This window comes from Panthera onca, chromosome A2, assembly GCF_046562875.1.
Source record: "Panthera onca isolate mPanOnc1 chromosome A2, mPanOnc1 haplotype 2, whole genome shotgun sequence".
NCBI lineage: Eukaryota > Metazoa > Chordata > Mammalia > Carnivora > Felidae > Panthera > Panthera onca.
The window spans coordinates 98,602,348-98,616,055 of record NC_138340.1 but is presented as its reverse complement, the minus strand read 5'-3'; the positions used below and the strand labels follow the sequence as shown (position 1 = coordinate 98,616,055).

Genomic DNA, 13,708 nt, shown 5'->3' with positions numbered 1-13,708 from the left:
GTAATCACCACATTCATCATTACTCCCAACTGGAAATAAGGTCAGCAGGAGAATGGATAAACATCTTGTGTACATTCATACAGTGGAATACTAGTAAGAAATAAAGAGGTACAAACTACTGGTACATGTGAAAACGGATGAATCTCAAACTATTATGTAAAGAGAAAGAAGTCAGACACAAAAGGTTATATGCTGTATAATTCCATTTCTATGAAGTTGAAGAAGTAAATCTAACCTCTGGTGATAGAAATAGTATGGTGTTGGGGCACCTAGGTGGCTCAGTCGGTTGAGCGTCCGACTTTGGCTTGGGTCATGATCTCACAGCTTGTGAGTTCAAGCCCCGCGTCGGGCTCTGTGCTGACCCCTCAGAGCCTGGAGCCTGCTTCTGCTTCTGTGTCTCCCACTCTCTCTGCCCCAACCCACTCGCATTCTGTCTCCGTCTCTCTCAAAAATAAATAAACATTAAAAAAAATTAAAAAAAAAAAAAGAAAGAAATAGTATGGCGTTGCCTAAGGGAGGTGAGAGTTTACTGGAAAGAGGCAGGAAGAAACATTCTGGTGTAATAAACGTGTTCACTATTTTCATTAAAGTGTGATTACACCAGCATATATGTTTGTGTGACTTCATCCAATTAAATATTTAAAAATCACGGGGGCACCTGGGTGGATCAGTTGGTTAAGTGTCTGATTATCTCTGCTCAGATCACGATCTCATGGTTCATGAGTTCAAGGCCCACATCAGGCTCTGTGCTGACTGCATGGAGCCTGCTTGGAATTCTCTCTCCATCTCACTCTGCCCCTATCCCACTTGTGCTTTCTCTCTCTCAAAACAAATACACTTTTAAAAAAGAATTTAAAAATTATGTATTTTTCTGTTTGTAAATTTTACCTTATTTAAAAAAAAACAAAAAACAAAAACAAAAAAACCTCTCGGTTACAGTTCCTTCCAACCTAGCTGGGGAGACAGATAGGCAGAAAGACATTGTCAACATGATGTGATGAGTGAAGCACTTAACGTAATTAGCTTATTAAGGCTTTTAAAGAGTAAGTGGGGAATGGGCACTAGTATTTCTTAAAGCACCTCAAGTGTTCTAATGTGTAGCCCAGAGTGAGACCCACTACCTTATCAGTGCCCCACATAGGCTGAGACTTTGTCTGCCATTATTTACCTTTGAATCTTCATCACCTGGTAGAAGGTCCAGCTCAACAAATATTTGTTGAATAAATTCTATGTTTCCTGAAAGAAAGAAAGAAAGAAAGAAAGAGATAAAAGAAAGAAAAGAGATGAAAGAAAAGAGAAGAAAGAAAGAAAGAAAGAAAGAGAGAGAGAAAGAATGAAAGAGAAAAGAAGACCTTGTAACATAATCATCACCTGCCTACTAATTCTGCCAGCTTTTTACTTATATAAACACTTGACCATGAGTCTGTGAGAATTTTAAGAATAGAACCCAGCAACCACAAAAAGATTTCATCTTGCCTATCAGCTCCTAGCACATGGCATTGGCAGTTTAGATACCGTGTTGAGAGAGACTCTGAGGCTGAGTCAGGGTTCAAAAGGAGAGAATACCTTGATTCCTTACTATTGTCCGCTGAAGGAGTGAAAAGTGACGTGCCACACTTTTTTCATTCTAAGAAGCTCAAACTGCGCACCACGAATACCTAAATAAGAAAGGCAGGCTATACCTATAGAGAGGATAAGTTAAATGTACCAGTCATCCCAAGGCCAAAAAAATATTTAAGGACTACTGAAAACCGAATCAAATATCAACACATTGCAGGAGAGTTGGTCTATTTGACTCACGTGGATGTGTCCAGGGTCTACACACGTACAGATTTCCTTCTGTGGGTTGCAGCAGGTACTAATGACATGTCATTGACTAAGTATCTCCATACATTCCACTCACGTTGGTTTGCTAGATGTGCGCGTGTGTAAACTTTTCTGGCATGTGTGGGGTCTATAAGTCACATGGCTAACTCTGCTTCTTAGTATGTGTGACCAGCTATTCTTCTAGACTATCTTAGGAAGGGACATTAAATGAATGGAATTACTAATGAAGTTGTTTACCTCAGTGCCACATGAAAGAGAAACTAAGTGCAAGGTTTTTTCTTCCAGATTATGTAACCAGAGGATAGAGACCTGTGGTTCTGGTATCTCTTCCTGATTCCCAGACCTCTTTCCAACGAAGAGCAGAGCAGATTTGTCTGAAACTGTAGCCAGAAGATCAACGAAAGTTGCCACAGAATACCTTTTTGCCTTCCTTGAGCTTTCCTGTTTAATTTTCTCCAAGGCTGTGTTTTAGAAGAGCTGCCAGTAGTCCACAACTCTGATTCATGGCAGGGAGAAAGCTCTACACTGCCCCCTTCAGGCCAAGTTATAAGAGCAGAGAACCATAACCAACTGGGCTTGGAACAGCTTGCCACAGAGAGCTGTCCCATAGGAAACTCATCGTGTTAAATAAGATTCGGTAAAAACCACAAGTCACTTCTCTGGCCTGTGCACATGAACGTCCTAGAAACTGTATGTCCTCCGGCACATGCTATATAATGCCCTCTCCCACAGCCGACCCAGGTAGCGTCTGAGCATTTTCTGGGGTTCAGCTACAGACGGGAACCCTGCTTTAGAAAATGCTTTCTGTGCATCATTTCATCTAGTTTCCAAAAGAGCCTTGTAAATCAGATAGCTAATTCCTTCTATCCAAATAAAGAAATTGACACCTGGGTTAAGAAACTGGCTCAAATTCACACAGATATTAAGTGGCACAATCAAGATTAAAATCCCAAACTATTGAATTTCAAAATGCGTATTTTTCCTTCTGGGCTGCACTGCATTGCTCACAAATGGGAGCAAACACTGCAGTTTCTTTGTTTGCATCTTTATTGAAGAACTACCCAAAGGTTACTTAGAAACGATTTGCAGCTGCCTAAGCTTTCCTGAATGGATCATCCTAAGAGGTCTTTCCTTGCTACTCAGACTTGAGCAGAGTCGGCAGTCCTGGGGCCCCTGAAGGACCTAATCATGTCAGTACTTCTGGGAACAATTTATCCTTTGAACACTGCCATGGAGAGAATTATATGCAGCCCTAGAACTTCAAAGTCTGCCTCTGTTCCCTCATCCCCTTACGTGCTGGAAGGAAGACTTCCTTCCCTCCATACCCGTGTCTCAGTGCAATTGAAAAAAAACACTCTTTGGGGCGCCTGGGTGGCTCAGTCGGTTAAGCGTCCGACGACTTCGTCTCAGGTCATGATCTCACAGTTCGTGGGTTCTAGCCCCGCGTCGGGCTCTGTGCTGACAGCTCAGAGCCTGAAGCCTGTTTCAGATTCTGTGTCTTCCTCTCTCTCTGCCCCTCCCCTGTTCACGCTCTGTCTCAAGAATAAATAAACATTAAACAAAAAAACATTAAAAACACCACACTCTTTAGCTTTTGATATTAAAAAAAAAAAACCCCAAGGTTATATAGTCGCTTCTTTGCTTGAGTAGATCATTCCATATGATTGGAGTGCTTTACGTGAGAAGAAAAGGGTTAATTAATGCCATGTTTAGACTTTTTTTCAAGTCTAAATCTTCAGAATTGTATTGGGGAAGGCAGGGAAGAAGAGGGGAATGATAAAGGCAGTTATCTGTATCAAGCATCATGAAAGTGCTCTGAACGTGATAAAATACCATATAAATGTTATGTGGTTGTGTCATAATTATTCACATAATTATGACACATAATATTGTGTCATAACTATCATAAAAGTTACGTGGTTAGAAAAAGAAGTAACTATGATAAGAATAATACTCTCTTGGTTTCCCATGGTGCTTCCCCATTGTTCAAGATACTTCATAATCTAATCCTGCCCCCACCCTGCCAACCTCATCTTCCACTCTCTACGACAAAGATTCATCTTCTGCTTCCATGAAGGTTGTCTAATTGGTGATGGTGAATACTTGTTATACATTTCAACCCTAACCCTTCACAGAGGCTACTGACTTACCTTAAATGCCTCCCTCTCCACTGCCCTGCTCTTACTCAAATTATTACTCAAATCCCACCCCTCTTCAGGTCACAGCTCAAGTCCACTTGCTTGACCACTGCTCACAGTGACCTCTGTCTTCTCTCAAGGCCAACAGTTCTTACCATCTGGACCACCACTCAGGCTGTCACTAACTTGTCACTTCCCTGTGCTTGTGCGTGTCAAGATCCCTAGAGGAAATGAATTGCACACTCAGAAGGGGTGATTGAAGATAATGTCATCACTACAATGCATAAAAGCATAGGTAGCAAAGAATGATGAAGTGCCTGGGACACAGACAACAGGAAGAAGCGTCTGCTACCTTTAGGTCTGGAGAAACAAGTGGAGGAAGCAGTTTGTATAATCCAAGGGACACAGTAGCTCAGAAGTGCTCACAGGAGCTGTGCCTTGGGAAAGGAATTCAGCTGCCATCTAGAGGAGGCTCAGCAAGAAAGGAACCAGGAAGTGTCCCAGTCTCCATTTCCTCTTGCCCTTCAGTCTTCAGTTGGCGTTGCCATTGACTGAACCCAGCAGGAAGCCAGGCAGGCAGGGGTTCAGCTGACACAGCCCACGCATGCTGTCCAGCCAGGACCCAAAAAAGAGAGAGTTTATGTTTCGAAGTGCAGCTCGTTTGTATGACTTGTTGTTGGAATCAAATTGATCATAACCTCCCCTGGTTCCCACTTTTGGTCACCCAAACACTGACTTTTAAGTTCCCCTGAATACGGAATGGGGTAGTGAGTAAACATCTTCCTTTGTGACTGTGGACCGTGTCTGGGCTCCTGAACCTTGAGAAGACCCCTGGTACTTAACTTCTACCTCTAAGATATCCTTAAACTCCCCATGAGAGTTCTGTTGTCAATTCTTTACGCTCGATAAGCACTAAGAACTAGTCCTCCAGTGTCTCTAATCTAGGACGTACAAGGTGGCATCATTATTTTATTTCCTTGGCTGGATTAGCATATATTTGCATAATTGTTATCCAATATCATTGAAGCATACCTATATCTGAGAAAAACAATTACTAAAGAAGAATTTTAAGCACACTAATCCACTTAGTGTTGCTAAAAAAAGAGAGAGAGAAAGAAAAGGAAAGAAAGCAACTGTTTTTTGAATGATCCTTTTTTCATATTTCATGTATCGCTTTGGGTGATAAGTATGACCCAAAATAGAAAGCAGGCAGTTTATCATCAAAATATAGGTTTTGAAAACCATTTCTCATCAACCATTTTATAGCAGGCTGACAGAAAAATAGCTCAGGTAGATAGTACCTAATTTTAAAAAAAACCAGTATATTTTTTATTCTTACCTTTTAGTGAAAACAAAGAGAAACATTGTGCCACTGATGGTGAATCTTGCAGCGAATTGGTATCAACACCCCCTTTTTCCTTCCACTTATTTCGCAGAACCACACCTTTAGTAGTACTGAATAAATTTTTGAAAGTGAAAGAATAATTGAAAGAAATTCTTCAGCCCTCCCTGTTCATTCATTCTGATGTGCAATAACCCTCACCTGTAGGAATCTTATTGCTAACCTACATTCCTTCTGCTACAAAGTTAACCTCCTCCTACTCTTTCCCTCTTTGAAGATGGAAACACGGAAGACAGCTGCTCTCTGTCCACATGATGAAGTTCAAGTGACTCCATAACCCTCATGAAATAGTAAAAGGAGCCATTACCTCCTCGATAAACCCATTTACAAAAGGGCAAAGTTTCCTAAAGTAACTAATTTGCTTGTTTGCTAACGGTCCAAATCCATGTTAGTTTGACCTTCATCCCCCACCTCAAAAAATGCCCAAGAAGGTCAAGGACCCAGTTTGTCTTGTTTCCCTGATTGATTCCAGCTCTGAGCAAAGTGCCTAGTGCATGGTAGGAGCTCCAGAAATATTTGACAATGTGAGAAAAATGTGCCATGTATCACCTTTGCTATAGTTTCACTCTAAGAATACATCACCTTACTGGAAGAAGCCTCTCCCTAAATAATAATGATTATGAAAGTAACAAGGACTCTTAAAAATTGAGAACAAACTGAAGGTTGATGGGGGGGGAAGGGAGAGGGGATGGGTGATGGGTATTGAGGAGGGCACCTGTTGGAATGAGCACTGGGTGTTGTATGGAAACCAATTTGACAATAAATTTCATAAAAAAAAAAAAAAGAAAGTAACAAGGACAATGATAATAAAATCCTTACTATTTTCTGTGCTTTAATGTATAAGCAATTTAACCCTCTGATGGGGTTTTAGGACATGCCACCCCAAAGTATGATACTTTGGCATATTGGATATTTTAAGCTGAAGGAGTTTGAGAAAGTAACAGAAGCAAGAAGGTGGCTCTGATCTACCCCACACCTTCTCCTCTGGGAGGTGCCCTCCCTGGACCTGGAGGGAAGACTCATCTTTATCTTTTAAAACAAAGGAACACCAGAGAAGAATTCTAACAAACAGGGCTGGCTAATTTTCCCCTCATACTCCTTAAGGACCTATCATATTTTCTACACAGCTGCCCACTCTTTATCAAGCTTAACATAACCATACTCAGTTCTGTTTCTTTAGATCCTCATTTCCTTATGAAGGGTCCAGTGTCATGTAAAACTTGTATGCTTTTCTCCTATAATCTTCGTCAGTTTAATTTTCAGACCCAACCTGAGACCCTAAGAGAGTCAAGGAAAACTCTTTCTTCCTTTACACCTCAAAGCAATCATATACAACTATTATGATATAGATTCCATATTATCCCCATTTTATAAACGAGAAAGCTGAGGCATGAAGCATATCCCTAGATAATGGATCGAATAAGGTTGGGAGGCAGAAAATGAACCCAGATAGATAGGCACCAGAGCCAGGACTCTTAACATCTACCTGGAATGTATCCGTTTATACTCCTAAGGAAAGTGACAATGATTTTCTTCCAGATACTAGCCATGGTGTCTGTGTTTTAAAGAAAACCAGTGAATAATTGAGTTTTGTTTTTTTTTTTTTTTTTAAGTTTTGAAGGTGTGCCAGTTTAAAACTTGAGTTCTTCACCATCGGGTGAGTAACAAAAATATAAAGCTCAGCTGTTTTTTCCAGCATTGATAACCCAATGCAAATGGTTTGTTACTTTTCTTGTCTGTACAATCAGCTTTCGACTGCTGTGTTTTTTATTAGAAGCCCCTGAATTCAGGACGGAAGGACCAAATGACAATGTAGCACTACATGATCAAGAAATGTGTCTAGGGGTGCCCAGGTGGCTCAGTCGGTTGAGCGTCTGACTTCACCTCAGGTCATGATCTCATGGTTTGAGTTTGAGCCCCGAGTCGGGCTCTGTGCTGACAGTTCAGAGCCTGGAGCCTGCTTCAGATTCTGTGTCTCCCCCTCTCTCTTCCCCTCCCCAGCTTGTGCTCTGTCTCTCTCTGTCTCAGAAATAAATATTTAAAAAAAATTTTTTTTAAAAAGAAATGTGTCTAGATCCTGAGAAGGGAGAAAGCTGGATAGATGGTCTTCCCTGGAATTAAAGATCCTTCCTCACATGTAACTTACGAAAATGAAGAGGTCTGTTTTCTCAGGTCACTAAATGACTATTTACAGAAAGTTACAAAAGTGGCATCATTTCCTCTGTTGCTGTTGCTCCGGGTTACGTGAATGGGGAGAATGAAGACAAATGAAAAGCCCAGGAGGACACAGATGGTGACAGGTGGGAGAGAATGATCTGATACCATTTCTTTCTTTTTTTTTTTTTTTCCCAACGTTTTTTATTTATTTTTGGGACAGAGAGAGACAGAGCATGAACGGGGGAGGGTCAGAGAGAGGGAGACACAGAATCGGAAACAGGCTCCAGGCTCCGAGCCATCAGCCCAGAGCCTGACGCGGGGCTCGAACTCACGGACCGCGAGATCGTGACCTGGCTGAAGTCGGACGCTTAACCGACTGCGCCACCCAGGCGCCCCTAATACCATTTCTTTATTATCTTTAAAACACTCTTGTTCCTACAGCAACTGCCTGCCTTTTATTTGTGTTTACCCTTTACTTTCTTTTGAAAATATTATTCATTTACAGGCACATTTCCTCATCCTCTTTTTCTTTCTAAATGTTGAAGAAAGCAATGACACATGTAGAGCTCTTCAGGTCTATCGCTTTAGTCAATTGGAAAAAAAAAAAAAAGTCTTGTCGGTAAATAAACAACTCCTGAAGATGAAAGGAAACGAGGGCTTTATTTAAGTCCTCTAAATAAAAGTTCAGAGATGAGGAGAAATAACTTTTAAATGTACGAGTAAACAATTCAAAACAAGTAGGCTTGTATTATGTGCTAATTAACATAAAATGTTTAAGTACAAGCAAGCGGATTGAGAAATGTTTTCTAATGCAAGGAATATCCTCTCCCCTTGCCCTCAGCATTAAGTTTTATTGACAAAGACAGCGCATCACAAATGTTTTGGCCAGAATATTCCTGAAGGTGAGGGCAACATGTGTCTCCCCCTAGCACCTCTTGCTGCAAGCAAACCATCTTCTGAAGGACCATGTTTCACATGACTAGTTTATACAAATTCAGCAACCTATTCCACAATGTATAGATCTTATTTTAGTCCAGAACAGTCCTCTCAAAATATTTGAGTAAAACTGAAGAAAACCAGAAAGGTTATTGCACCTACTCATGATTTTTCCTACAGAGCTCAGGGCGTATGAAAATCCCAGTCTACAAGCACAGTCTAGGTGGTGGGCTCGCAGAATATGTGACATCATCTCTACTCAAAACTCAAGCATCTAAAGTTAAATAAGATGAAGAACCACACAAATAAAAGAAACCTGCCCACAACTGGCAAATGGATTTGTTTGTGCTTAATTACTTCTGCTCTAACCTCTAAAAAAATGGTGCTAAGAGGCAATGGTCTTTTCTGAAAGTGATTAGCAAGAACAAAAAAGTGAAGCGAACTTGGCCTCACAAACCCTGAGGTCCAGAGGTTAATAACTATATTTCACTTTCTGCAAACCACTAACTAACAAGCCTGATTTGCACACTTCTCTTTCCAAGTCTTTCAAACTTTTACCATTTTCAAAAAGTCTCTCGATTTGCTTTCTGTAGCCAGCCATTGCTAGCAAAGGGTTCCTCATCTTCTAGCTAAGATGCTCTGAAATGTCAGGGTAGTACACAATGAGGCCAAGTAACCAACTTAAGTTCTTCCCTTCACACACTTTCTGGTACATCTTTTACTAAACTTTCTTGTGGCATACAGGGGAGCCACTGAGTGTGCAATATTTTTCCCGAGGGGAGCACTGAACAGGAAGTCCTACTAAAATAAAAAAAAAGTTTCTAGATGTTGGGAGAAACTGAAAGTGAATACATTTACACTAACAGCAGCAGGAGCTCCCTTTACGTCACACAGTCCCTTCACTCTTAATATTCATGCTTCAAAGGAAAACCACACTTCGGGTCGGAAACATGACTTTGAAAGACAAGCGCTAAAAATGAGTCTACACCTGTACTCTTGCCCCTGACATTTGACACTGCAGTTCCCTGCTCGTATGTCCGGATGCTCTGCTAAGCGGTGAGATTCTGGAGGGCAGGAGTCCTCACCTTACACTCATCTTTGCTTCTCCAGTCTCTGGCTCAATAAGCATGGGTTGAAATGTCCTTTTTTTGACTATTAAGTAGATTTTGCTTTTCGTTTCAAATTTAACTCAAAATCTCCTTGACTATGCTCATGTGCTCTCTTCACCAAGAAATAAGTTAAAGAGCTTAGAGTGGGGATCGGAGTTTGCAAAACTAGTGACAGTACTCTCTGCTAAGTGGTTATGGTGGCAGGAGGGAGGGTGGGGGGAGACACTGAGATTAAGAGGCCAGTCACAAAAGCCTATGATTTTGCTAACTCGACAGTAATGTAAACTTATTACTGACAAGGGAGAGAACGAGATTGGTTGTAAGAAAACCTGGGTCCCATTTCAATTGAGATGATATATGAAAAGTTTTACAAAAATGTATCAGGCACCAAGTAAAAACACTATACACACTAGTTATCACTGCTGTCGGTACCTTCTGGATCCATTCTTGTCTTTGAGAATTCCTTAACTTTACTTCTTGTTTATTTCCCCTCACCATGATACCCTAGGATTAATGACATGGAGTTTGTAAAGTGTTCTGAAATCCCTGAAGTGTTATAATCAACCCAAGTACCGTTTTATTTATGCAAACTGTGTCTACCCGGTGAGTCCACTTAAACATCTAGGATTGGGAACTTCTGTCTCATAAGGCTTAATAAATGATTCCCTCTGGCTCTAAAAGCAAGTACTTTTTCAATGACAATGGGAGGGAAAGCAAAGGAATTGCTCTGTGACATCTGTTGTGCAACGTTCTTCGAATGGCGCATCTCGATAAATGCATCAGAGTCCTCGGAGAGTTACTGCACACAGTGAAGAGAGAGTGGTAAAAATCCCAGTATCTCTGCAAAGGAAAAAGCAAGACAGGTTAAAACCAGAAAAGCCCCGGAGTCTACTTCAATAGAAATCCACAATGAGGCAGTGAGTCCCTACTTCGTACACAATGGCAGCTTTCTAGCGTCTCCCACAGTGAGACAAAATTAAACACGAAATTGGGATGGGGGCTGAGAGGTGGTGCATGAGGAGAGAAGAGAGACGAGGGGGATATAGTACTCTATGCCACAATTCAGAACCCAGGAAATGAGATAAAATATACTTACGTGAACTGCCTGAGCCAGTGTATATCAAAACGGGCAATGTGAAATTAATCTAAATGCTATTGTATACACTTGACATGCCTTACGTGGCCCATACACTCAGATATTTATTCTATTAATGCCACTAAAGCCGGTTAAGTGACTTTTTAAGGGTAAGATAGTTAAAAAGTAGCAGAATAAGACTGCACCTAGGCAGCCCGCCTCTGGGCCGCATGAACTTTGCACTCTGCTCCTGATACCTCCCCACGTGTTGGAGACAGCCTGCGAGGGCTAAAACCAAGAACAGGAGGCTCTGTGGGAGGACTGGTTTGCAAAGGGAGCAAAGTCCATTTGCTGAGTGGGAACTCAGCTTTGTCAATGGCTTTCTGCAGAACTTATTAAGGATTTTTAATACGGCTCCTGCCTACTTCAAGGCTTCAAGCTATTGAAAAATGAATGACACGATCTACATGAAAGACACATCTTCTGGCAAAAATATTATATATGAACAATTGCAATTATTATTATTACTGTTATTACTATTATTATTCCAGTATCTAGATTATTGAGGAGAAAGTAAAATTGTCATCTCTGTACCATTGTTCAACATGCCCTTAAATGGAAAAGTCCCCCAAGACATTCTCAAACACTACAGACTTGATGCATCTATTTATTCTTCTTCTCACACCTGCATTTTATAGCCATGTGCTTCATGTGACAAATAAATATTCGAGTAGGTCTTACAGGCATTCTGAAAGCCAGTTCTTCAATTAGAACGTTCTGTACTTCCACTGCAGTCTTGAACTACTTTATAGTGAAAACCATGGGAAGCAAATGGATTCGCTACCTCCAAGTCATCATCTGGGATGGCTCTTTTCCACTTCACGTTCCACCTGATGTGTTCATAGGCATTGACTACAACTTCGATTGCTTTGGGACAAGAATGGCAGGCCTGTATCACCTGGAGAGGAAGCAGACAGGTTTATTTGTTCAACGCACATGTACGATTCATTCATTCCCACAAAGACACCAAGAACTGATGGATCTGTTAGGCTCCTTGCAGCCTTCAAAGGCTTTTGCGAAGTCTCCCGCCTTTGAGTTTTCAAACACACTGCCAGCCCCAAGGCGGATGGGAAGATTAATAAAATCACAGGACCTCCTTTCACCATTCAGGAGCAAGTGAAAACGAGGTGCTAACGAAGCAGGTGGAAGCCTGATGAAATGCTCATCTTGCCCTTACAAGCCTCACCCCTTCCCAACAGCTTCTGTGTCCACCTGAACACCTCCAGCTTCTCTCTGCCAAATTGGCCTCGTCTCCGGAAGTCTTTTGAGTATGGCCTATTTTCATTTCAAAGGGACCCAACTGGTTCTGCAATGTGTCCACCAACTGGTCCATAGGCAACCTGCAGCAAAAGTACTCTGGACTCCGAATTTACTCACCTTTCTTTCCTTTGCCAACAGACAAGCAGCCCCAGCCACAGACTTTCACCTTTAAATTTTCTCATCGTGAGTTACACATCGGTTCCATTTTTCCCTTGAAACTCCAGAAAACTGTGGAGTCCTCTTCACTGGACTTGAGATGCAGAGAAAGCCCCCCATTGCTGACATTACAAGGGACACATGCCTTCGCACTCAAACAACTTTATCCAAAGAGAAGTTCTTCCTGCTTTCCCAGTCCTTTCCAACCTCAGCCTACTGTTGCTGGCCAAAGGGACGCAACACTGGATTTCCCCACCTCCTTTACAAGTTTGTCATAAGTGATCTAGAATTGCATTTTTTAGTGTGGGCTGTTAAGTACCTACCAGCTTGAGGCCCCAGGCAAAAGTGAGACAGAAAGATTATCATTCTAATGCCGTGTGTGTGTGTGTGTGTGTGTGTGTGTGTGTGTGAGTGTGGTCACCGGAATGGAGGGCCCATGTCAGGAAAGTGCTGATGTTCAGAGCAGGTAAGATGGAACCAGCTGACAGTGCACCTGCACTGCCAGTCTGATGAGCTTGGGACTGACTTCACAGGCCATAGGAGGCTATTACATTTTCTTAACAAGAAAGGGTTATATTCAATCAATTCATTCCATTAGGAGGCCTTTATTGAGCGCTGTGTTTAGCAGTATGACAGTAATTCCGAGAAGTTTATGACCTGTTTTTTGTCTTCAAGGAGTTTACGGCCTAGTTGAAGAGAAAAGATACACATTTTTCAAAGAGAGAGCAATGTAAGCCAGTAAATAATAAAAGACTAACTTAAAGATCATCAAGTGTCCCTTGGGCATCATGAGCAAAAGCACAAAGGAGAAAACAAGGATATGAAGGTCAGAGAACAGTGAAGAGGCTGAATGGGGGTGTATCAAACGGCTTCTCAGCTAGCTTCACTGTCAGTCCTGAGAATGGATGGTAACTGAAGCTCTGAGAAAGAATAGTAGGGCTTAATGACTACTCAGACATGGGGAGTAAAGAATGCAACTTTCAAGACGGAGAACAAGGACATATGGGGGTGCCACTGACAGAACTGAACAAGTTGGAAGGGTATACTAATTGGAGAGTTGTCAGGTCCCAGACAGGAGGATATGTCATATGCAATGTCTTAATGTCAGTCAAAAATGTGCATGATAGCACTCCACCGAAAAGGCCAAGAAGGAGGTGGAGATTTGTACATCATTAAAGAATGTGCTGGCTAAAAGCCAAGTGGCTCAATAATGTTCTAAATGGGAATGAATGCAAATGGTAGAGGACCGTGGTCTAAAGTTTGAGGAATCCTAATAGGCAGGAGAGAGGGAGAAGGAAAAAAGTTATAGTTATCATTTTTTGAGTACTTATTATTTGTCAGGGACTATGTCAAATCTTTGCATATTTACCTTGCACAATCTTCAAACAACTTTATGAGATTAGCTCTACTCTTATACCCATTTTACAGATTTAGAATCTAAGAAAATTTAAACTCAAAGTTATTTAGCTCAGCAATGACAGAGCTAGGATTCAAACTCAGGTCTGTGTGACTCCAAAGGTCAAAAGAAAACGGGACCTGTCAGAGTGAAAGACATCAAGCTAGGAGAGCTTTGGAAGCTGGATTATCA

General features: G+C 41.5%; 1 protein-coding gene across 1 annotated transcript in view; it reads right to left on the bottom strand.

Moving 5' to 3' along the window:
- Positions 1 to 8,165: 8,165 nt before the first annotated feature.
- Positions 8,166 to 13,708, bottom strand: part of ASB4 (ankyrin repeat and SOCS box containing 4) — a 60,938-nt gene continuing 55,395 nt past the window's right edge. The window contains exons 4-5 of the mRNA XM_060632520.3: positions 11,489 to 11,602; positions 8,166 to 10,409 (exon numbers count right to left, since the gene is read on the bottom strand). Of these exons, the coding sequence (XP_060488503.1) occupies positions 10,221 to 10,409; positions 11,489 to 11,602 (303 nt within the window). The 3' untranslated portion in view covers positions 8,166 to 10,220. The remainder of the gene's footprint in view (positions 10,410 to 11,488; positions 11,603 to 13,708) is intronic.